The sequence below is a fragment of the Erpetoichthys calabaricus genome, chromosome 6, assembly GCF_900747795.2.
Source record: "Erpetoichthys calabaricus chromosome 6, fErpCal1.3, whole genome shotgun sequence".
In the NCBI taxonomy this organism is placed as follows: Eukaryota; Metazoa; Chordata; class Cladistia; order Polypteriformes; family Polypteridae; genus Erpetoichthys; species Erpetoichthys calabaricus.
This window is the reverse complement of record NC_041399.2, coordinates 177,240,028-177,266,848: the sequence shown is the minus strand read 5'-3', so window position 1 is coordinate 177,266,848 and position 26,821 is coordinate 177,240,028. Positions and strand designations below refer to the sequence as shown.

The 26,821-nt window shown below is 37.2% G+C and overlaps 1 protein-coding gene across 3 annotated transcripts in view; it reads right to left on the bottom strand.

Annotated features, from left to right (window-relative positions):
* The window catches only part of esyt2b (extended synaptotagmin-like protein 2b), a 256,271-nt gene that overhangs the window by 112,700 nt on the left and 116,750 nt on the right, over nucleotides 1–26,821 (bottom strand). For all 3 annotated transcript variants that reach the window (XM_051929061.1, XM_028804139.2, XM_028804140.2), the window contains exon 6: nucleotides 25,427–25,516. In XM_051929061.1, the coding sequence (XP_051785021.1) occupies nucleotides 25,427–25,516 (90 nt within the window). The remainder of the gene's footprint in view (nucleotides 1–25,426; nucleotides 25,517–26,821) is intronic.

Here is a 26,821-nt window from a genome sequence, read left to right as displayed (position 1 = left end):
GCTATAATGAACACAGTCTAACAGTGTTTCTCAACCTGTGGGCCATAGCCCACTGGTGGACCATGGCAGCATTGCAGGTGGGCAATGGCCAACCCCAGGCAAAAAATCTCACCAATCCGACGAATGTGCTTGACTCACAGAGGCAGCATTGCAGGATGATTGCGGACAACCTCAGATGAAACCTCATCCACTGGTTTGATGATCGCTTTCAATTCACAGCGGCAGCATCGTAGGTGGATTGCGGCTGGTCCTGGATGACCTCCCCAACCCCCCAGTCTGATGACTGTGCTCATTTCACCAATGAAGAAAGGCATTGACAACTGTGCTTGATTCATCTAATGTTCTGAGGCTCTAGTAATCACACCCGACTCTCCGAGGGGGAGAACCCCACCCTCCCTCTTAAACTATCATGCAAAAATCACTGGTGGGTCACAAAGACACTGGCATATGAAAACGTGGTTCATGACACCACAAAGGTTGTTGGGGAACACTGCTGTATAACAATGGCTTGACGTTTGAAGAAGAAAAGATATGGTGATGTTCACAAAGATCTCAATCCCAGATTTACTCTGATGTGCACTGTAGGTCCAAGAATCTTGGCCATAAAAGCTTTTCTTTGTAGGAAACATTTCTTTTATTGTTTCTAAAAATGCCTTGAGCTCCCAAAACTCTATTACTAAAGACAAACGTTTTTAACTTGTTTAGAAGTTTTTATTTGATGTGCTCCACAATCAATTTGTCATAATACTGTCAAGTTTCTCCATGATGATATTTGACAAGGCAGTCAGATTTGTTTGGACTCAGCATTTCAAGCTAATTTCAAAAGACACTGAAATATTTAGTTTTAAGATACACTGCTGTATTCTACAATAAACTGGGAGAAATGCACAGTTAGAGGTCAAACCTCCAAATCTGATACAAATTCAGTAACTAAACAGTGGATGCCTGCCTTACCAAATATAGCTATGGTGCACAAGAGAAAAAAGGCTTTGCTCTTCAAGATAGGCTGCTCATGAGGCTGACCTTTAACATCATTCACTCCATTAATCAGACACCCACACTAACAAATCAAGGACACCAACACTCCAGTATACAAATATCAAATTGTGATCTTTGAGGAGTACCAAGTTTTCTTCACATGTTAGTTTTTAAATTCATTTATTTTATATGGAAAGAAAACATTTAAAAAAACACAACTCAGTCCAACAAATGAAAAATAGCATGGTGAGTAGAATAGTATGCTTTGGAAGCAATCCATGAAATTCAGCATTCAGTCCTAACCTGAACAAGACAGCTTTGTAACTAGAGAGTCCCATCCAAAACGGTTCTTTATACTGGAAAAAGCAGCAGGTTACAGTACATAAAACAGTGAAGCACTGGCTCAGCAGGCTTACTTTACAATTACAGAGCGTAAAAGAGGTTCTGAACAGATCCTCGTAAAAAAATTAGGCAGTTTTTTTAAAAATTTGAGATAAGATGAAGCATCACTTTTCCACTAAATTAGCAATGGCTGATTCGGATTTTTCCGGTTGGGCAAAAATATTGTATGGTGTTGGATATTACAGTTTTCTAAATTTTATTTATACATTTTGGAAATTAGTTTTATGACATATTAACAAAAAAGCACTTGAGTAACAGCAGAAAAACGGAATCTGTAAAAATGCAAGAATTATATCTAAACATTACTATATAACTAAATCATAAAACTAAGTGACGATATTGAGTTAAAAGGCAGCAGAAAGAAGAAAAAAGTGCAAAAGGGAGCACATTATAATAAGAGTAGAAAAATGTTTAGAGAAGACAGTCGTGCATTTACAGGTTAAGATGGGAGTGGTGAAGGTTGGATTGTTGGAAAATAAGCCAGAAATGGCTGCCAGGTGGACTAAAATGCATCAGTTCAGAAAAGAGTAGAAAATCGGGCCTTCTCAGGCTTAAGCAATACATCCCAGGTTCAATGGAAGTGCGTGATCCCAACATGTCTCAAGAGAAGGGTTGCAAAACTTTATGCACCAGACTGCCAAGTGTTTAGTGGGACATAATCTTGGAAAATGCCTGAAAGAAGTTGGTTCATTACTTATTTGCAAAATAGCAGATAGCGAGTTAAAAGTAAAAGACCAGAATGTGGTCATGCTAGGGGAGTGCCAAAATAAATTCTTTCCCTGGGTACATTTAAGGAGAGATATGCATAACTGATGAACAGTTATTTGAATTAGGATGTGCTTGGCATAGACATAATGCAGAATAAAATCTTATAATTCTATTTTACTCATACTTTTTCTAAAATGTTAATTGAGAGATCCATTTCCCATTGTTCCCAAAAATCATTAATGATTACTGTTCCGGAAGACATGACAAAATACCTTTATAATGGAAGGTCAGGGGTGAATGGGCTGTCTGGTCAGGTTGGCAGGACAGAAAGGAAGAGTCCTCTGTGGACAGATAACCCCATTGATTTGCATAAAACTTTTCAATCAAGTTATTTTTGTTAATTATAGTAAATGATCACAAACCAGCTCTTTTTTGCACAAACACGCGAGGCATCATAGGATGCTGTCAATCCAGTCTATAAGTGATTTGTTGATTTATGACTGCATACCCCATGCTGCCCCTACAAAAGCATGAGAAGCTTAAGCTACAGCTGCTTGTGGAATTCGGTCCATGTATAGGAAAAGTGAGAGTTGTGTTTGCATACTTTGCAGGTACATTCAAAATAGGCACCAGACACCACTAAGGGGGCAATCTTGACCTCTACTGTTAATGATTTTTATTGACAGGTTATCAAGGTGCAGTATCCTAACCGTTACACTTCTACATTCTCTTGGCGTCACCAGATTGTGATCTCCGGCAGGTACCAGTGTGGTGTGCGGCTGAGTATGATGTAGTCAGGAAGAGAATTAGCACCTCTAAATCTGAGACTAATTCACTGCTTATTATTTGGACTCTCTCAAGATCTCTCTCCACCATGGGCATTGAACTACAAACTTAAGACAAAGAAGCGTTTTATGAATTTTACTCTACTTACAGCATTCTTGTGTTTTGTTTTTTTTTTGGTGTTACCATAATACACTCCAAGCATACCATACAGTATGTACAGAATCAATGATGGGCACATACAAATACAGAGCGCAGGCAAAATAAGGAGGTGCTGCGTATATCACTTCAATACTAAATGTTCTGGCAGGTGCAAGTTTGAAATTTGTTTTTTCTTCTGTAAACCTTTGTGCACAATCCAAAGACAGCAACTGTGGTAGATGACCTTCCAGAGGTCAGCCTTTGCAGTATGAGGTAACAGGAAATATAATTCATGGGCCAATATTATAACAAAACTGTCATTTACTCTGGGCTCCCTGCCTTTCAAAGTTTCTTTTGTTAAGCTAGAGGGGGTCTTCAATCTTTAAAATAAAAATAAGGATACCACAATTTTTAAAACATATTTAATCACTTTCAAAGTATCAGTAGTATGCACTGAAATGCTTTGAAATTTAAGCAAATAAGATTATTGGTTTAATAAGTACAATTATAGGTTTAATTTATTATACAGTACATACTTTCAAGTTTCTCTTCCTCACCAAAAGGCAAGAGAAAAATGGAAAAAGAAGGATAAAGAAGAGAAAAGTAAAGAGAAGACAAACTTCTCAAACTTAAAAAAAAAATCTTTTCAACACAGTGAATATTTGGCTTTCCAAGACCGTTAAAATAGTTGGAAAGACTTCAATACTTTTGTGTGGTAAACAGTTAAAGTTTGCAGGTTCAGGAGGATTTTGACAAAGGACTGCCATGTGTCAAAACATTTCTGAAGTGTTCTTCAGTAAGTGAAGTTATTGGATGTGATATGACACATTTCTTTTCCATTTTACTAGTATTAGTCAGTCAGGATACATACAAATAAAAAAAGAGATGGCAAGCTGGGAGTGTAGTAAAGGCGACCATAACAGATCTCCCAATAAACTGAAGTACCCTCTTAAAAATAAAAGGTTCCAGAGTAGTTCTTCAGAGTGATGCCATAGGGGAACCATTTTTAGTTCCCAAATGACCCATCCACATGAAGGGTACAGGAAGAACCATTTATTTATTGAGGTCTATAACAGGCTCCATGCAGTAAATAGTAACCTTGAATAGATGGTAACAGATTTGTAAAGCACTAGGGTGTCATTATTTTACAAGGACCTTTACTACATACAATAACATAGGCTATATTCATGTATTCTTAACCTGTTAATGTCACGCTAGATAGCCTACCAAACTTTAAAAATTTCATTTTTTTGCCACATATTAGGAAATTTTTCAGAGCACAATGAACCAAATTCATATGCAAAGAACCTGTCCCAGAATGAAATGGTGCTTTGTCAAGTAATAGTTCTACGAGGTACCATACCACCAGGTAAAGAACCACATGATGCCATTAAAGAACCATCACTTTTAAGAATGTACCCTATCTGGAATTTCTCCAAAAAGTGTAAACATCTATGGAGATTCCAAAACAGCTTGAAAAGTAAGCAAAACCTTGTAGGTCAACAGAAAATGGGTAAAAACATAAGGTAGAACATGTGGCCAGAGGAAGTACGCTCTACAGTATCTCTGAAGGAAAGTCAAGTCCAGGGTAGATAACAACATGAGACATTCGACAAATGAGATGAGACCATCAAGTCCATCAAGCTCATTTGTTTAGCTAATAGCTAAACTGTCCCAATATCTCATCCAGATTCTTTTTAGAAACTGTCAAGGTTTCTGCTTCAAAGTCGAAAGAGAGAGATGAATGTTATGTACAGTTTTGAAAGGAATTAGTTCATGCTTTAAGGAGGAATGTATTTAATCTAAGGGTGACTAAAAGTCTTATTATGTCACAGACTGAAATGGTAAGACACAGGACCTAATGAAAATAAACAACCAGAAGATAAAATCTGAAACAAAGCCCAAAAACACACACCAAAATCAGTGACTTAAACTATGCCAAAATTCAAACATTGGACAGAGACAGACATGTAGTGCTGACTTAAATTTCATTCTGCGAATATTATCACCTAGTGTGAATGGCAGGACCATTACGTTGTGTCATGGCAATAAATTGCAATAACATAAACATAAAATAATATAACAAATCTAAAATCAAAATGTGGAAAGTGAGAGTGGAACTGAATTCAATACATTTGGAAGCCCCAGTAAAAAAATGAGCTGGTCTCAAAAAAAAAAAAATATATATACTATACTATACTATATACTATAAGGCCAAATAGCGTACAACAAATTTACTATTTAAGAATCCTATTGCAGTGGTCTGTTTGTATTGCTGTCTTGGCTTGTCTAAAGGTGTGTTGTTTCAAAAGCACTGACACTGTTATAGCACATTTGGCGATTAACAACGTAGTGATGCTTTGTAACACGGTCAGCAAAGGTGAGCAAATGTAGCTATGTTGCTTCTATCAAAGCCTAGGACATGAATGTGCTGAAATAAATACTTTTGTGAGGGGTTTGCATTTAGATTAAAGTTGCTCAGAAAACAGGAAAATATTCATCTCATACTGTATATGTTTTTAAATGTTCACCAATCATGAACAAGATTAAATGTATTAGAAAAGTGACAGATGGATGGGTGAATACATCTAAAGGTCTTGATACTGTATGTGTATTAACAGTTATACATTTTCTGTTATGGCAAAACAACCCCTGCAGATTCAGACATGTTTATCATTCTGACCAGACATACTAAACCCGTGTTCAGTTTGTGCTTCAGGCATTTCTTTGCTTGCCTGAGAAAAAAGGACCTTGGGGTCAAGAGCCAATACAAGTTTGTATTGAAAAAGGTTTAATAAACATAGACAGTGTTCTGAAACACTGAAGTGCTTTTAAAAAGGTCTGGCTTCAGTAGGATGTTGGTGCGATTCCAACTCCAAATAAATATCCTGAATAGGAAGATCGAGGAGCAAATTGAAAGAAAGAAAAACAAAATATCAGTTTGAGAGAAAAGTAGAGGCACCATTCAGGCTGCTTCTTTGTTGGGTAAAACAACTTAAGTCTAAAATAAAAGCCATCATGACCAAGATTGGACCTTACCTAGATCAGCTTCATTCACCAGCATAAAAACAGGAAAATGTTACATTGTTTATTTATTTATAGGAGCTAGAATACTACAGCTGTAAGGAACATACATCACTTTTGCAAAATATTCAACTCCACTCTTTAAAGGTTTCTTTCGTGGAATACATAATAATAATAATAATAATAATAATACATTTTATTTATATAGCGCCTTTCCCATGCTCAAGGCACAACCAATCCATCCACTGCTTTCCTATCCCATTTATACTAATGTCAAATTATGCAACTTCTACTTGTGCAGTATGTCAAACTTGCTGACTTAGTTGCTGGACGATGTCAGTTTATATGACTGACAAACGCTGGGCACATCAAATTTAGCGAATGTCTTTTTCTGCTGCCTGATGAAACCAGTGCTGTATAAAGGGTTAACTGCAACAATCTCAGTCCCTTTTTTTCTTTTTTCCCGTTCTGTCGTGGTATATGAAAAACAAGACATCAAACAAACAAGCTTACTTCTGTTTGTCCAAAACACCTTCATTCCTTACTTTTTTTTTGCTGCACTATAAACAATGTACTTCCACATGAGCATTCATTGGTTGTCAGCTCTCAAACACACAGAGCCCATCCCTACAACTAAAAACAAACCAATTTTGTAGGATTGAGTTGTGGACTAGTTGGAGTGAGTCACTAAGTATATCAGACTCGGTGACTGCCCTTCATGGGAGTGCATCTCAGACTCACTAAGATTAAGTAAATGAAGGCTACAACTGAAAATCACTGGAAAAGCTGTCTAATGTGGCATGGCCTTTATCAAGGGTCACAGGATGATGGTGCCTGTCTCCTGCCAGCAAGTCATGATGGTGTTGCAGTCCATTGCAAGGCACACTCAGACACACACTTATACTTCTATAGGGACAATTTAGAGCTGCCACTTAATTTAACACACACACAACTTTGAAATGTTGGGGGAAAAACTGGAACACCTGGAGAGACACAATGTGAATATGCAAAACCCACATAGGAGAAATCAATAAAGCATGGAAAAAACATTCTATTGTTTATAAAAATGTTGATTTGCTAAAACATTTTTACTTCTAATCTGGTGTGACTACTGTATTGGCTTTGCTTGTTCTTTCATGTTCTCATGGGTACCCTTCTAAGACTGTGATTTCTTTCATTAGGTCAGGAAAATACCATTGAGCAGACTCCATACTGGCCTGGTGTGAGGTAGGTGTGCATATCAGTGTTTTTAACACTAGAATTACCAGAGCCTACGAAAAAACTCGTAGATCCGTCCCACCTTAAATCGCTTCATAAATCCGTTCACACCTCTCCGCCAGCGTCCTTTGTCCTCTAAATGTGCAGATAAAGACAAGCTGCAAACAGCCAACTATACCATCCCCCCACTGACTTAGAATGTGCACAAACTTCTCTCAGCTCATGTCTTGTTTGATTATCTGGGAGTGAAGTGGAGTTTTAGAGTGAAAATAATAGATCATTATTTGGAACACACGCATTTCATGTGTGTTCCGTTTTCTACAGTAATCTGTGTAAACACATTTTTAAAACAAACGTTTTTCATATTCTAGTAGTAAATGACAAAATGTAGGCATAAACTATATAATGTATGAAGCCTGAAGTACAAATATCAAAGAAACACTTTCACGAAAGGTACAAATATAACAGAACAAGTGCACTTTTATTCAAAAATATAACTGCAGAAAAAAAACGCTGCCTTAGTGTGCGACATTGACATTCATCTACTACGATGGCCCCATGGCGCCTCCGACCAGCCATGAGTCGAGGTAATTCTTGGTAGCGAAAACCAATCAGATCGCTTTCTGCTACCAAGATTCTACTAAGAATTGAAAGCTCAGGCCAATCGCAGCCCGTATCGCCTACCAAGAATTGACCATTCACAGCCCGGTTCGGCTACCAAGAATTGGCCAATGACGGCTCGGTCGGCTACCAAGAATTGGTGAATCACGGCTCGTGTTGGCTATCAAAACTCAGAAAGGGCGGACCAGCCTCTTGTCAGTTAATGTATTCTGCAAAAGCTTATTCGAGTCTGCACACAGATGCTTTGAGTTTTGTGTTTCATTTTGAACTTTCTAAAAATGTTACTCACGAGTGTCAGTTTGTGCAGATATATTTACATTCACGTACACATTTTTGAATGATTTTTTTAACCATTCTTGGTGCAGTTTATTACATTTATTAAATATGTGTACGTTTTAACAATATTTTCCTTAGTTACAGGCACATTCATCCAAAGACATATCTCTTATAGCAGATATCAGCTATATTGTCTATTGGACAATTGTGCAAGAGCAGAGTATACAACAATTTGATGGAATCCTGAGACATCCTGGAAGATCAAGCCAGGAGTTGCCAGTTTCAATCACCACATAATATGTCTGTCATGAAATGGAGTCTCCCCGAATACAAAAATGTCAGAAGCCTCAATAAAGATCCTCAAGAGCTTCACATGGCAGGACCAGGCCTTCACTGCCTGCCTGGAAAAAAAAACTCACTCTGTTGCGCCCACCCCTACTCAAGTGGCCTGTGTAAAGGATTTATCCTTGATATAATAATGTTTTTAAATATCTCAAAAAAACCCCACAAGAGAAGGGCAACCGTAAACCTTGGCTTGTGCACAGATATGCTAACAAAAGAATATTTATAAAAAGAAAAATTATTTGAAAAATACAAAAAAATACAACAAAAGCTCCACCAAGCAAACAGAAACTTTAAAGGACTTGCCAAAAAGGCAATTTTCAGCTATCAAGTCCCAATCAAGGTATCATAAACCAAAGCACAAAAATATAAAAAAAGGAAGTCAATCCAGAAACAATACTCACAATTCAAGTAGACTTCACAATAATGAATGATTCCAACTGAACTACCTGTCTCCACAGTCTTTATAGGGATGGAGGCAGTTCCTAAATGGTGATTGACAATGGCCCCGCATCTTGAGATTCCATCCACAAAGAACACGGAACATGCTCACATTTAAAGTGACAGGACACCAATACATAATTAAATATGAAGCCAACAATAATAATATAAAGACATGAAACCTAATAACTCAAACAAAAACAACACATAAAATACAAAACACTTCATCTCAGTACATAACAATGTCACATGACTGTCCACTTGCTGTTTTTGCCAAGTCAGTCAAATGTCATCATTTGTAAACTTTTATGTCTATAATCCCTGCAGACAGGAGAAACAAGCACGTTCTAAACATTTATATCAGCTATAGAAGAATCATTATGCTACCACACTGCAGCTCTAATGTTAGCTATATACATTCAGCTGGACATTCTGAAATGGCTGTATTACTTCATATGTCAGTCAGTTTTCCAATTTTAATAATAATATTAGACCTGCTGAACAGTCCATGGGGGTTATAGAAAGAAGCAATACTGAACTGACCCAATAAGAAAAAAGAAATCTTCACCATAATAATTTTAACCTCAGTGAAAATGACATGGAACATGTAAGCTTTGGGCTCACAAACTAATGAATGTGCAGTCTCTTTTTTATTTTGGGATTTGGGCAGAGGCTCTCCTGTTTAGTGCACTGACTTGGTTCAGTTCACAGTCATCTAAAATTCAAGGTTATTAAAGTGATCTTTCCCTCTTCCTGTTTGGATTTTTCTTAAACATCTTTAAACAGTATAAAATATCCTGAGTTATTCATGGAGCAGTTGACAAAGGATCTTTGTTAAAATGACAAAAATCCGTATTTGTTATGCTATATAGTGAATGAGCACTTTATTAAGGAAATTTGCGCTTTCCATGCACTCATGTGCAGACAATGCAATTGAAACTGAGACAGACAGCCACCAAACCATTGTGTTAGTGTGCAAGTTAGTGAAACAATGAGCAAACCAAGAGATTTATGTGGCACTGAATGTGCAGCAACAAATCCTGAGCATGTTGTGGAGGTATAATCAATGGCTCTTCACACGGACTGTGTGCTCCCTGTGTAATACAGCTATCACCCCAAATATCCAGCCAGCCAGTAGTAGTCTTGTGGTTACAAACCAAAAGTTGATATCAAAGGGGCTGATGATGTGAAAGTGACAATTCGCAGTTATCCAGCTACAACCGGAGTGTTAAGATAGTCAAGTTATGTCATACAAATTCTACCTTGTCATGATCGACTATGGTGCTTGATGACCCCAAAAAATAAAAAGCTGTGAATTGCTTTGGGTTAAGGAAGGCAAACACTACACACAAGAGAAAGAATTCCAGTGTGATGAAACCCAGTTAATGCTTGTGAAAAGAGCAATGCATGAATGTCATGTGGCATCAGGACATCACTGTCGAACAGGAGCAATCCATCAACAGAATAACACTTCATGCCACATGGCCAGCCTAGTCAGCACTTCAGTCTAATCAATCTTCTTTGGTATGACATTGAAAAGGCTATTTGCAGTAGAGATCAACCACCAGCTAATCAGCAATAATTATGGGACACGCAATATAGGCCAGCATTCCTGTACTGCATGTTTAACATCTTGTTGAATCCACGTATTGATGAATTCAACAGTTCAGAAACCAAGTAAGAGACCAACCTGCTGTTAGGTAGTGTTTATAAATCATATAAAATGAATGAAAGCTAAATAAAACTCAAAATGAATGATTAGTCAACAATTTCTTCTATTTTGTAATTCCTGTATGTTTTTGAAGGGGTTGTTGTTTTTTGTTATAAAATTGTTGCGCTTCTGTAAAAAGCTAAAATTCTCCTTGGAACAATTAAAGGTTGTTAGTTCATATGTGTTAACTGTGTCTCTTCATCATAATGCAATTGTCTATCTGCAACACAAGGCTTACTTTCACTTGGACTGTGAGGATTATGTTTCTTGATTTCTCCAATACCTTCAATACCAGCTAGTCATCTCAGTTAAAGGGTAAGCTCAGAGATATACACATGGATGAGCCTATGGTGCCTTGGATAATGGACTATCTTTTGGGCAGACCACTATTTGTGAGGTTTAAGTACTGTATCTCTGATATGGATATAGTCTGGAGCACCAAAAGGAACAGTTCTATTTTTTCAGACAACAAATATAACACCAGGTAATGTCACTTCCAGGCATTTTCTGACGATTCTGCACTTACTGGGTATATTGATAAGGGGGATTGGGGGATTTCTTGGTGCAGACATAATTGTCTGCAACTTAACATTAGCAACTCCAAGGAACTCATTATTCATATTCATCATACCAAAAAGGCTCAATGCCAGGTCACTATTCGGAAGACTGGCACAGTTACGGGATGCACTCTGGAAGCCCTGTAGGTAGTAACGGAGTGCCATCATGAAGAATGCTGCATATCCTCTGTCTAACACACTAGACAAAATTGTTGATTTGAGCAGAACAGAAATTTTTCATGAAAACGTTTATTAGTATTCACAGGTTGAACATTAAAACTTGTCTGGTTTAACTGGTGTTCCTGTTAATGGGTCAAGTTTAAAACTTTTCAATCATACGTCATATATTATATGACATACCAAAACAGCAATAAATAGAAATAACATTGGAAGTACACAAGGTAACTTGCTCCTCAATGTCATTAACAAGTCTGTTCTTTAAAGGGCTTTGGTGATCCAAACCCTACATGGCAAACAGATTGCATAATACTGCACTGCACTTTAGAGCAAATGCCTGGGATCCACTGAAGCGCTGGCTTTTCACCATCTACATCCACTAATCTTTACAAACATAATGAACAATTGCTTCTCCTAGCTTTTCTCTCAGTCAGTACCTACGCAATGTGTAAGTAAGCAGTCTGAATTTTTTTTTACTTGGGCAAAAATGAAATACTATTAAACTTTTTAAATATTATTTGTATAAATTGTTATTATGTTTGTTTTGCATGTTTTTCCATACAAATGTTGTTTATTAATTTTATACTGTCTTATACTGACTATATACTGTATATATGTTTGTTACGAGCCTCCTAATTTATGATGAGCTTGTGTGTTAGAAGCTGGGGCTGCTATCATTGCAGCTGTTGAATAACCCCAGGACATGTAATCCCACAAAAGCCACTGGGCTAATGCTATAGCATTAGTTCCTACTTCTGCATTTTGGCTCCAATTTGCATTTTTCTTGGCCTTTGTAACCATCTTGTTCTGGTTTTCTAGTTTTTGGAGTTAGGTTTATTTTAGGATTAGGATTTGTGGACTGGTTTTGTTCTCTTTGTGTTGTCTTGTTTAGACTTACCTTTTTTAACCTATTTTTGCTTTTGTTCTTGTTTTGTCCTGTTAAAAGTTTTATAAATGTAATGAATAATTGGTATTGTTAATGAGGACCAGGGGTTTTAACAATTCCTCTCTCTTTTCCTGAGATTTTTAGAGTGAAGGCCGAAGGCTCACTTTTCAGTCATAACCAACTTGAAGCCTTGATGTTATAATGTGCTATTTTATGTCATTTTTGTTGCCTTCCTCGAGGTCTTCGTGCATGTCACACATGAAACATGTGGTTTTAGACTCCAAGGATTATACATTTTAAAACAAATTCTTTCATTATGCAATATTTACAATGTTTCATTTTCATAACATCTTATTGCAATGCCACACTGTCTTTAGTAACTTGTCGACTATTGTCACAGTGATCTATCCCAGTTTTCCTGGGAGTATGTGATGCCAGCGTAAAGACCAGCATTTTCTGCTCCAGAGTATTAGATATTAGGATTCCTGTGTTGGTGTGCATTGTGTTATTTTGATTCGGAAATTTCTATGTATAAATTATTTTATGGTTAAAACACTTTAATTTTTTGCTTAGCATTTTAAACTTGATGATGGGTTGGATATCTTTTCATTCTGACTGCCTGTTTTCTCGACCATGTCTCATCTTCCGATTCTTTTTCATTAAAATCTTTTATTGTCTTGTCTTGAGCCAGTACACATGAGGCTTGTATTTGTGAGATAAGCCTTGGTTTTGATTTTGTCAACCCCATCACATCATGACAGCAATGTTCCTACTTATAGAATCTGATAAAATGATCTGGCAAACAGCTAATACCTGGCCCATAGCAACTGGGAATATTTTTTTTAATTGGTTAATTACATGAAAAAAAAGTGTAACCATAACAAGATTTTAGTTTACATTTCTCTACTCTTTGCAAGGTTCAGTTTTGCCATATAAAGTCACTAAACAGACAGTTGTTAGTTTTGGCCATCATATTGCTTTTAGGCCAGTTGCCCTGGCAATAAACTACTTTAAGGAAAACATTGCACACAGATGATATAAACATTCAGATAAAAATTCACATCTAACATTATCAGAGATGACTCAAACAGAAGATACTATCAATTTTAAATGCAACAAGTGTGTTGGACTCTTTGAATGCATGCTGACAAGAGCTGTAAAAAGTACTCAGAAGTGATATTTGAGTAAAAGTAGAAGTACTACATAAAATTTTTACTCAGTTACTAATATTTCAGTGGAACAAACTACATACCTGTTTTCAAAATCACTTACTGTAAGTGCCAAAATGGTAAACTATGTAATAATGAGAAGGTGCAAGGCTTTGTTTAGAGAACACAACACATGAATTTTACTTTTGAACAACACTCATACAATATTTTTGCTACAGAACTACAATACAGACAAATGTATCATGCAAATGTACTCCTGCGTTTGATCAGAACATAACTGCAGTCAGTATGAAGGTGGTGATCTGAAGTGTGTTACTAGTGAGTGGGGATTTGATGTACACTGTGCCTCCCTTATTGGGATACCTGGCAGCAGTAGATGAGGCACCCTTTCCCCAGAGAGAAGAAGAAGAAATTAAAATACAAAAATAAGAATAAGCATGTGAACAGCTTGCAACCTTACAACTTGAATAGATGTGAAAATCAACACAGATTGGGTTTGCCATACTTCACTGAAGTAAAGCTGGCTTTTAGAAGGGCAAATATTCCATTAAATAGGAATTCAACAATTTTAGAATTGTAGCTTATCTTTTACAAGAACACTCTTAAGAATTCTGTAGTTTCCTTTGCTCAATTTGCCACCAAATGTTACCTTTAAATTACTTGTCCTCACAGGTGGCACAGTGGTAGTGCTGCTGCTTTGCAGTAAGGAGACTGTGGAAGATTGTGGGTTCGCTTCCCGGTTCCTCCCTGTGTGGATAGTGCTTTGAGTACTGAGAAAAGCGCTATATAAATGTAATGAATGAATTAATTAATTACTTGCTCGAGCATTCCTGTAAACCGTAAAAGGAATATTGTTAACTCTCTGACATAACCAGATGTATAGCAGTTATCTCATAATATATATGTGTATTTTTAATGCATTCCAATTGGCAAATTCTACAGACTGACATTTTCCCACAAATATAGGCATTTACCAAACTTGCATTAACATTATACTAAAATAATTCACCTTTAACACATCATATTAAAAAAGCAATTACAAACCTGAGAGTCAATGTTCTACTGAAAAATGCTCTGGACATGGGTCCAGTTTCTTAAATGTAAGTGTTCTCTCCTGAATCATGTATAAAACTAATAATTAGAGCTTGGACATAGTATAAGATACACACTTCGCAGTTCAGTGGAAGATACAATGCAACAAGTCTCCAGTAATTTACCAAGACAAAACATATCGCTACTCAACGTTCACCTTAGCACACAAAACTGTAATTTACTAAGTCATCTTTACTTTCCTTAGTTATTGCAGCTCCAGGGTAGATTCTGATTGACAGAGCAGTGTTTTCCATTAGCTTTCCTAGAGATCAAATTCCATAAGATAGCATAAAAAATACTTATCTATGATTGAAGGAAAGCTGACACCCCTTTATTTAGCAAAAACATAACGGGAAAGTAAGACCTTGACGTCACTTTGTTTGGGCTTCCAAGCATATGAGCACTCCATTTACCAGCTTCGAGATGTCGACTGAATCCCGAGTCTACCTTCTTGTGTAGTTCACTCCAGCATTTTAGTAATTGGGCTCATAAGAATCCACTTCAATACCTTGTGCGTGCTTGTGCATACTACATAACTTATGGTACTGAATGATATATGGCATTATATTGGCTGTATCTGAACAACGCTGAATTATAACTTATGTTGCCAACACACCTGATAGGACTCTTTTATGAATTTATATTAGTGTAACGCTTAACAAGGATTATTGCAAAATGTAGTGAAGTAAAAACTATGCTATTTGAAAGTAAATGTAGCCCTGAATAAAAATTACTCAAGTGAAGTACAAAAAACTTAAATTTATACTTTATTAATTTAAACCTCTGTAAACAGGAGAACAGTTGAACACACTACTCCTGACGGCAAAATGTTATCTCAGAGTGACTTTATAGCATTTATTTTATAATTTTGCATCTGTAACAGAGAACTGCGCCGTAGACTTCTGGACATCTCTCTAATAACAGAAAGAAGTGTGTGTGATTCAGAGGATATTGTCAAAGAAAATATTCTTGAAACTGTCTGCCTGTTTAACTAGGAGATCTTGACTAACTATGTACCAGTGCATTCAGATTTGAAAATTAGTTCATATATAACATTTAATATTTTGTTCTCTGATAACAGTTTACATACAAGAAGTCTTATTTTTTTTTACTCAGGTATTACCCATGATTCTTAATGATTAACTATTTGGGACCTTACATATAACTTAACAGCAAAGGTGTTTTTCTGGACTGTACCATTTATCTGTATGCTGATTGGTGTGTTTGAAATAGTTCATAGTCAATATATATACTGTAAATTAACCTAGCTGATTAATTGAAGCTTTCCATTAAGATTTATTTGGTCTTCCATGCTGTATTAACAAAAGTATATGGGGGATATTGGCCAGGATAAAAGGCCAGCCATGTCCCGCACTCTACAGTAGCTACAATTCAGGTAACTGTGAGCCTTCCACCGCCCCCTGGGTGGAAATGACTCAAAGTTAATAAGACAGTCTGAAAGTAGTGAAGAGGGGACACAAAAGGATCAAGAGAAAGCAAACAAATAATGCCTGCCAGAGGAAGAAGTGAATAAATAGTAATCCACAATAAATGTAAAAAAACAAGAATGACAGATGTTAAATATACCAAACCCACATACATACTGTGAATGACAGCACCTATGGGCTGACACATCATTCAGGATGGGGGCTGGTGCGATATCTGGTCAGGAGGCCAGGATGAAGTAGAAACAGGACATTTAGTGTCCTCTTCAGGAGGTTGGCAGAAGATGCCAACAATATAAAGAGTGTGTTGGCATCCTGGCTGATATAGACCAGGGACATTTACGCGGCCAGGAGGCCAGTACAATACAAAGACAGGAGGGATGTGGCTATGGTGTCCCGCGATACACTAGATGACAGCATTTCTGGGTTAGCATTTCCACACAGACACGCACAATCCTAATGCTGGGACCTGGAGTCCCATGTGGCATGCCCTGTTGGGTTCTATGTGAGTTGCCAGAATGGCAACTGCTTGGATTTCAATCCCTACTTTCGGGGACTTCCAAGTAAGGGACCAGCCCCTGGGTGCTGTCCACAACAATACAAAGAGCAGGTGCTAGCATTAGTTGGAAATTCAATGTTAAAAATACATAAAATCAGGCCTAATTTTTCAATCCATCCCAAAGCCATGATGCAACAAGTCACACATTTGTGTTATTCATGTCAGTCTTCCAAGAAATCATTCTCCTCTTAAATTTTAGCCCATGGCTTCTTACTTAACACTACATAAATGGAGTGGTAAATAAGTGACAACATGTGCTAAGGCACACCTCTGTTCAGCAAGTAGTGGGTGTGGAGAGGATGACAATTATTTGTAATATTATCTCCTGGATTTAATAATAGTACATGAAACAAAATAAATACTTAAACAACATCTTATACAATAACAAAAAATATTGTAACTCAGACTGAAGTGACACCTAGCACCTTCTACACCTTTCTACCATTGATTGAACCCTGACTGGAGACCAGAAACAAAAGCTTAAAAGATGGGCAGCTAGCATGTGTTACTACACTGATGGGAAATGAGATTGTGAAGATTTTTAAAGAGTAGGATCAGGGGATGCAACATAGTCAAAAGAATAAGCTAAGGTTGCTCCCAAAAATCTGCCATCTAGTTCAAAACACTAGTCAAAGGTCAAAGTTACTGCTTCAAAAGCAAGCTTGCTTATCTGGAAAGTTTTTATTCAGATAAAAGCACAAACCAAAATGGTTTTGCTCCTAATCTCACTTACTTAAGGGATGCAAGGGTCAGCTTTTGTATGGTCACTCCACTGCCCTCTGGGTAAGACTGGAAATCATGAGACTGCAATGCAGAAATTGTCAGCACCCAAAATAATACCAAACAGTGTCATCATGTAACGGTTAAAAATGACAATTTTTTCCAGCATCCTCCTGATATCAAAAATGAACTATTTAGACGAAAAAATGAATATATTCATTAATAAATTCATTTTAAATAAGAAAAGGCAACAACTGATGCCACAAGTATTCAGTACACTGGAGTCTGTCTAGGGCAGATGTAGGTAGTATTATCTGAAAATCAGGATGACCCTTATTTATTGTTTCACTCGTCAAATTTATGGAGAAAACTCTGGCAGGAGTCAGAGCACATGAACTAAAAATCTTACAATATGATTTAGTAGGGAAACACTAAATTCAAAGCTTTAATTCATTTTTTTAGTTGGTACCTGTAATTTTTAGACACATTTTCTTTGGAAAACACAAAAGTAATTGATTTTCTTAATGTCAAATTTGCTTAGAAAATTGAATTTGTTAACACTGCTTGTGAAGTCACCTTTTTGAAATCCACCACTATAACATCGACTGATACCCTCACAGTCATCAATGCTTAATAAACAAACAGTGCTAAAAAATTAACAACTCAATAAGAATTAAATTGACATTAACAACAACCACAGGAAAACACTGCTATATATCTGCAAGACCTGACTGTCTGATCTGAAATGATAGTTATGTTTTAGAGAATGTACAGGTAAACAGAAATGCCATATTTTTTTTCCAGTTTTTTCAAAATTGTCCTGGGGTGGAATAAGCAATACTCTTCCCTGACTGATGGCTCTGAATAATCTCAGGTTTGTTTTTGTCTACTTCGTACTTGCAAACTCTAGGAAAGCCCAGAGATGTTGTATATGTTATGTGTTCATCACAGAACTCCTTAACAGAGCACACTTTACTTGCCTGTTAATGTGTGTCACAGGAAAACTACTTATGGAAACAGTCATTCGATCCATTTATTCACAGAACTCACTTATTTCAACAGAAGCATCACAGAATGGTACAGCCCATTGTTTTAGCACTAGGCATACAGTAAAACAGACAGCATTTCTAGAGGGGCACCAAATCCATGCACTCCTAGGGAGAGTCCATTAATACCTATTAATAGTACATGTCCAGACTATTTCTTATAAGAGGTTAGAAGGACAGTAACCAGATCCTATTTTAATGTCGACATTAATCAGGCCAGTTTATTCAGAAATGTAAGATGAAGATGACTTTGTCATGTTTTCAGAAGATGGCATGGTGAGTCTTTCCAGATAAGATGTTGAAAGTGGAAGCAATGCGTCAATGGAGCCTTTGTTATGTTCCATGTTTTTTGGGAGGTCCTCTCTCAAGAGGCGGAGTCACATGTCAATCACCCCCAGGAACTGCCCACTGCCATGTAAATAGAGTGGGCCTCCCGCGATTCCTGGCAGTTCATTTCAAATCCACCTGGGAGTGTTTGTGAGTTTTTGAGTTTCTTCAGTGGTTATTGTTAATTATTGAATTTTCGACCTGTTTGCTCTGTCTTTTAATCACTCTTTGGATTCTTGTTTTGGGATTCTTATTATTTTAGGCAACTCTATTTTGCATCTTTACACTCAATCTGGCATTAAAGAGCTTTTTTTTTGTAAAGAATAAATGTTTTATATTGTAAAGATTCTACAAAGCCCTTTTGTGTGTCAAACCAGTGTTTTTGATGGAATTTCCTCTTCTAGTGGGCATTTTCAGAAGTGCATTTGGGATTTATGAGCTTTGGGACTCCTAGTCATAACAATATGAAATGTAATGATGTACTTCATGAGGTAGAAGTATATAATAAACAAGAATAGCCTCATCAAATAGTTAGAATATTCAAATTTGTGCTTCAATTTAAACATTTAAAGTCTAAATATTCTCAATTGTAACATAACGTTGTCATTTTTAAACTTCTGGGTGTGGCTCTTAGAAGGCTAGGACTACCAGTTAATAAAAATATGATGATAATTGTGATCAGAAACCTTCAAATAGCAAAAAAGGACACTCCACATGCCTTTATTACCAATCCCCATTTTTACAAAATTCTGGGGAAAGGAGTGACTTTGACCCCTTGTGTCCAATTAGGGGGTGAACCCCTGGGTTCAGTTGATGTGGTCTGCACAACTTCAAGTCCGGTTGATCGTTTTTGCTGAGGACACCTATTGGTTTACTCTTTATCATATGGGGGTAAATTTACTTCACAAACATGGTCCAAAAATGACCTAAAAGTATTTTTTTCAGGTCTATATGGTCAAAGATACTTGATATCTTGCATGACTAGACATCAGGATGAGTCAAACAGGATATTATAGGTGGGATTGTTCTCATACTGGTGAGTCAGGAGGCACTGGACACAAAAAAAAAAAAAAAAAGCCTGAAGTGATTTGAAAGTGGTCATAATGAACACCAAAATCTGTGAAGTGCAAATAAAGAGTAACAAAGTGTGCAAAGTTGACATTTATTGAAGAGTGAAAAAACCATTTAATTCTCAGAATTAAAACAAAGTTTAAATATTTACACAGGCAGTACAATACATTTAGCAGCATACAGCCTAGCAGTTTCAGAAGCATGAGAATTATCAGGAGTGCTCACCAGAGAGCAAAGCCCTAAATAACTGGGTCAAGTGCAGCTATTCAATTCTTAAATTAAAAGAAATAATAAGTAAACGGATGCTGAACAACCCATTCCACTTAAAACTAAAATGTTCACTGACAGGAAACATACATTTTACTTTAGCCCCAGTTTCCGCTAAGTGTTACCCAACTTGATGACCAGCATCACAATTCCTTTGTGGTTTTTAGTGTATGTATTTTTAGACTTCAGCAGTTTGAAAGTAGAGCAGGACATTTCAGGGGATTTTATTTTTGATGCACGACCAATGGGGCTTGCCTCATTTGTTCAAGCCAATACTTTCAGATATGGCACTGTGTCAGATGGTTGAAAATACAGACAACACTGAAACAATAAGCCGACAAAATATTTAAACAAGATCACATGTTTATGACAAAATTCTCTTTACAAGCACTTTAATGAATCCCCAGTTGTAAAAAGCCACCATGGTTGATAATCACTACTATTTTCCTTTCACTTTTATCAATAAAATCACAGGAAGCCCTACTATAAAGAACAGATGTGGACAGAAGATTGCAGCTTTGGCATATAGGAAGCTTTGGCTTCCTTCAACATCTGCAATAAGATGCTGCAGATGTTCTATCAAACAGTTGTTGCGAGCGCCCTCTTCTACGCAGTGGTGTGCTGGGGAGGCAGCATTAAGAGGAAAGACGCCTCACGCCTGGACAAACTGGTGAGGAAGGCAGGCTCTATTGTTGGCATGGAGCTGGACAGTTTAACATCTGTGGCAGAGCGAAGGGCGCTCAGCAGGCTCCTATCAATTATGGAGAATCCACTGCATCCACTAAATAATGTCATCTCCAGACAGAAGAGCAGCTTCAGCGACAGACTGCTGTCACTGTCCTGCTCCACAGACAGATTGAGGAGATCGTTCCTCCCCCAAACTATGCGACTCTTTAATTCCACCAGGGGGGGTAAACGTTAATATTTAACATTATACATAGTTATTGTCTGTTTTTTTCACCTGTATTATTATCATTCTTTAATTTAATATTATTTATTGTATCAGTATGCTGCTGCTGAAGAATGTGAATTTCCCATCGGGATTAATAAAGTATCTATCTATCTATCTATCTATCTATCTATCTATCTATCTATCTATCTATCTATCTATCTATAGTGATGCCAAGTCCCTATGGATAGTCTATTTAATATGCAATACCAGTTTATTCATCAAACTTGCTTATGCCAGTTCAGGATCACACCTATAGAAGTCAATCCCAGCAGCACTGGGCATGAGGCAGAAATCTAAGCCTGAAACAGAGGACAGGAGCACAATCACCCACCCATACTGCATCGGGGCAAGTTTAAAGTCACTGAAAACTGAAACATTTAGGAAAAGGAAGGAACAAATCAACAATGTTCAGATAGACAATGATCAGACTGGGATTTGAATGCATGCCTATGTTCCAACGTGCCACTTTAAAATGTTCGGTATTTTCTGTAAATCATTGTACTTCTTCTTCTCCTTCTTTCAGCTGCTCCCGTTAGGGGTTGCCACAACAAATCATCTTCTTCCATATCTTTCTGTCCTCTGCATCTTGCTCTGTTACACCCATCACCTGCATGTCCTCTCTCACCACATCCATAAACCTTCCCTTAGGCCTTCCTCTTTTCCTCTTGTCTGGCAGCTCTATCCTTAATATATTTCTCCCAATATACTCGGCATCTCTCCTCTGCACATGTCCAAACCAATGTTATCTTGCCTCACTGACTTTGTCTCCCAACCGTCCGACTTGAGCTGATCCTCTAATGTACTCATTTCTAATCCTATCCATCCTCGTCACACCCAATGCAAATCTTAGCATCTTTAACTCTGCCACCTCCAGCTCTGTCTCCTGCTTTCTGGTCAGTGCCACCATCTTAACAGATTGATAAGAAACAGCATCAAAACATGCATTGGTATACTACAAAACTGATTAGCTGTAAACAGTGAAGAATGGGACTTGAAACAAGGCCTTGTATAAAGAAATGAAAGAGTCGATAACATAATAGTATGGCTTATACTTTAGATTTTACTTTACAATGTTTATACAGTGACGACACATAAATAAAATGAATACCATCATCCAGACTGTATCTATTTTGTAAGTTTCTAAGACTCAATGCTTGCTTTCATGAAATTTGATCTCCCATCTCTTTCTTCTTCCTGCCTTGCCAGCTGAACCTTTTCTTTACTCACATCCTGAATTAAAGTGGCACAGTAACAGAGAAAAAGGACTTGTGACCAAATGGGTAAGAAATCTCTCTGTTGGCATGGTGTGGGTTTTAATCTGCTTGAATATTAAATGTTAAAACAAGAACGTTTTTATCTTTGTGAAAACGTGACTGTATGTGGTGCAGGCCGACACACTAATCTACCCGCCTTGGATACCTTGGGTACCTGCAGAATTCCACCCTGTTTAATCTGAAAGACTCACCTCCCACATCCTGCTCTGCCTGTAACCAAAATGGCTGCTAAAGAATTAACTAATCATAGCTTTGAGTTGTATGTTAAGTAGAACATGCAAGGAAGAATTTCATTGCACTCTATAAATCCAAACCCTCACATTAAGAATGTAGTTCGACATAGTCTGTAGAACTCTTAAAACTTCTGCTTTATTTACTCTGTATTCAGTGTTGTGAAAAAATATTTGTCTGCTACATGAAATCCTCTATTTTGGTAAATTTGTCACAATAAATGGTTTCAGAGCTTTACAAAATGTAATATTACATGAAGGTATCCAGAATAAACATATAAGACCATTTCTGTAATTCTATATTTAAGTAATAAAGTTATCCAACACCTGAATTGTGAAAAGGTAATTGCCCCCTTAAGGCCATGTCACATTAGATGATGTGCCAGCGATTTTCAATAGTAGTCTTCATTTACTTAATCTTAGCAAGTTGGAGTAAGTTGCCGGGGCACACCAGTGAAGCTAGTCATGTAATATTACATACCCAGTGCAAATGGGGTAACGGGATGGCTGGCATCCTGACTGGGATGGAGAGCAACACCTAACCTGGCCTGAACACTGCCAGCCCTGTGGAATTTAAACCGCATCTTATATTGTCCCTTACTCTGACAGCAAATTAGTCACCATAAGGCTTCTTAGAAGAAAACTATGCCTCGATCAAAGGAAACTACAGAAGGGATTAGGGGAAAAAAATGCTGATATGTACCAATCAGGAAAGGTTAGACAAAGTCATCTCTAAGCTTCTGAGACTCACTACATCACAGTGAGAGAATTACCTCCAAATGGAGAGCTTCTGGAACAATTGTAAATCTTCCTATTTAAGGCCAGCCTGTGAAAAATTGCTCCAAGGATACAGTATTAACTCACTGAAGAATTCACAGAAGACCCCAGAAGAATATCCAATGAACTGCAGGTCTCTCTAGCCTCAGCTAACATCGGTATCCATAACTTCATGATAAGAAAGAGATGGATTAAAAATTGGATTCATGTGAGAGTAGCAAGGCACAAACATCTGCTAATAAAAAGTAACAATAGTACTTGTCTTGCATTTGGAAAAAAAACAAAACATCTGGATGATCCCCAAACATGTTGGAATAATGCTCAATAGACGGATAAGTCAAAAGTAGAACTCTGAACGACATAGGTCCCATTATGTCCGTCATAAAGGTAACACAGCATTCAACATTAAGAACATCATGCCTACAATAAAACACAGGGTTGGTAGCTTGATGATGAGGGGATGCTTTGCTGCCTTGGGATCTGGAAGACTGGCCATTATTGAAGGAACCATAAATTCTGCATGAATATTCTTAAGAGGAACGTCCAGTCATCTGTCTGTGATGTGAAGCTAAAACGTAACTGGGCTGTACAGCAGTGCAATAACCCAACACACACAAGCAAGTCTACAACTGAATGGCTCATGAGTAACAAAATATGTTTTGGAGGGAGCCTAGTCAAAGTCCTAACTTGAACTCAAAAGAGATGCTCTAGCAGCACCTGAAACAAATATGTTAGGGTTAAAGCAGTTCTGCATGGAACAGTGGGTCAAAATACCTTAACAACAATGTGAAAGACTGAAATCAAACTATAGGAATCACTAGCTGTGATTATTGTTTCTAAAAGTGATACATCCAATATTGAAACTATAGAGGCAATTATTTTTTCACACAGCTGTTGGAGAACTTTGTTCCTTAAATAAAGAAAGTAAAGATTTAAAAGCTGTACTATGTGTTCTGCCAGGTTTTCTTTCTATAATACTGTATTTTGTATAAAGCTCCAAGGTCATTCATTCTGTAAAATATGCAAAAACATTAGGAAGGGGGCAAATATTTTTTCACAAACCTATACCTGACAATCAATGTTATTATTAAGGAAAATAAATCAGGTAATATTAGATTGTTCTTACTTTATGGTAAGAGAAGAAACCATTCACTGATTAAATAAGAATTCTATCCACTCACTTCAGAATTGGCTCAAGAATGGGACAAAAGCAACCAGAGATGAATGACTCCAAGAAATAATACACTCCCCATCAATCATTCTTACTCTGTCACCTAATAGCAACATATCATCAACTTCCCAGCTACCAATGGATTTAAACATTCAGTCTGTAAAGCTGTACATTTCTATAAAAGTGCTGCCTTTCCTTGATAACCATACAATAGCCAAGTCCCTAGAGATCTGCCTAAAATTAAAACAAACAAATCAAATGACTGAAGTAATGGTTTAATGATTTTATACACATTCAAAATATATTTACATGCATAAATATGCATGTCTACCTAAATTCACCAATTTAAAGTAAGTTATATGTTTTGTGTACCCTGTGACAGAGAGCCAAGAGGGGACCACAAGTACAAGTTATTTAATATGGTGCAGAACAGGACATAAGATGCATTAGTGGGTTGTGCACCGAGAGTAACACAATTATCATTGTCATCACTGAATTTATTGCATTTGAATTACCCCATGGGATTAGCAAACTATCTAATTTAATCAGAGCACTGATAACAAGAAGTGGCATGCACCAGCTTAACTAATGCTATCCTAGAGTTAACTACTCTTGGCGTATAAATGTGGATGATCGCAAGCAAGGAATGACAGGAATTAGATTAGGAGTCTCACAGGCTGACAAGCCCATATGTAGCTTCCTGCTCCTCCTTTTAATGGTCAGATGACCTGAGGTTGGCCTGGCTCTTTCAAAAATAATTGAAGTCTAGGATTGCTTGGGTTAGCTCCAAGATGGCATCCGCAGGCCTCTTTCAGAAGTAGTTCCTGGCCGGGATGTTAAAGCCCCCTTTTGGTCCCCAGGCCAGTAAGCTTAGAGCTGGGAGAAGAGATGTTGGCAAGAGCTTGATCAGTGGGATGAAAACATAAGCAGAGGTAGTGGGAAACATATGAAATGTGTGAAAAAGGAGCACTGTTAAAGAGCTAAAATATCAAAAGTAGATGTTAAAGCCTCCTGGAGTCAAGTCAGTGCTGAAATGAGCTAAATTCATATTCTTTACTCACCGGTTTTCTTAGGAAAGAAATGGTCAATGCTCCAACCAAGGGGATATTTCCAATCAGAGGTTCCAGGATGACACGCATGGTACCATGGAGCTGTAAAAAAAAAAAAAAAAGGTTCAAAACGGTTGCTATTTCCAAACATCTTTAAGTAAACTTGCTGAAATGTAATCAAATATATGTTGCCAGATTTACTATTCACCTTCCAGTTCTTAATCTTCAACTGCTCCTTGTAATGCAATATACTTTGTACATTTATGTGTCATATTCACATCTTCATTTGTCAATGTGATCAAGTTTGCCAATCAGATCAGACAATTATTAAGTGAGGATATTTTACCCAATATAACATTTCTAACTTTCTAAGCCCTAATTTCACTGCACTCTGTTCATTTGGATTCTTCTTTCCGTACAACTTCTCTCCTGAACTGATGATGCATTCATTCTAAATCTGAGAGATTCTTTTTTATTCTCCTTTGTTATTGCCACCTTCGTTTATTGCTATCATAATTCCATCTATCCATTTTCTAAACCTGTGCAATCTGAACTCAAAGTAGGAACCAATCTTGAATGTGGTAGAAATTCACAGAAGAACACACTTGGGCCAATGTAACGTTGTGACGTCTAGTCATTGGGTATGTCAGACTTTCTGACTGAAGTTGCTAATCTTATTGTTGGACCATGTCAATAAATGAATGAAATCGTTGGGTATGTCACACTTAGCAAATGTTTGCTCACTTTTGAGCACAGTCAGTTTTTGTGACAGAAAATAACGTGCTATCTGACAGAGCTGGCTCAGAATGGAGAGTTAACAAGTTCAGCATGTTCAGCCTCAATCTTGCCTTTTCTCCATTGTGTTGTGGTACATAAAACACAAGAAATCAAACTGATGGGCTTGTCTTCTATTTATGAAGTCCTAAAAATTCATTCTTGATTTCTGATCACTATGAACTGCAGTTCAGGATGAGCATCCATTGGTTGTCAGCTGTCAGGCATGTCAAACCTGCCCCTACGACTAAAGACTAAATCAAACCTGTTTCATTCATTGCAAAACCTATGTATCCATTTCCTTTTCTTTGCATTCAATTCAGGATTGTGGTGGACGAAATCTGTCCTAACAACCAATACTGAACACAGTGCTGGGGGCAAACTCAAATACACATAAGCAAGCTCTCCTATGGGACTCATTTAGATTCACCAATTAGTTTAACAGTGTGTCTTTGAGTGGGTGAAGAAAAGTGAAATACATAGATGAACATCCACAAAGACACAGGAACAAGGCATTCACTCCACAGAAGAAGTGCGTGGATATAGGAATTTGGAGGCATCTAAGTAGCCAACATTATGTGCTATTCCTTGTAAAATTATACTTACTGCTTTTTTCACTAGTCTAGCCCAGCT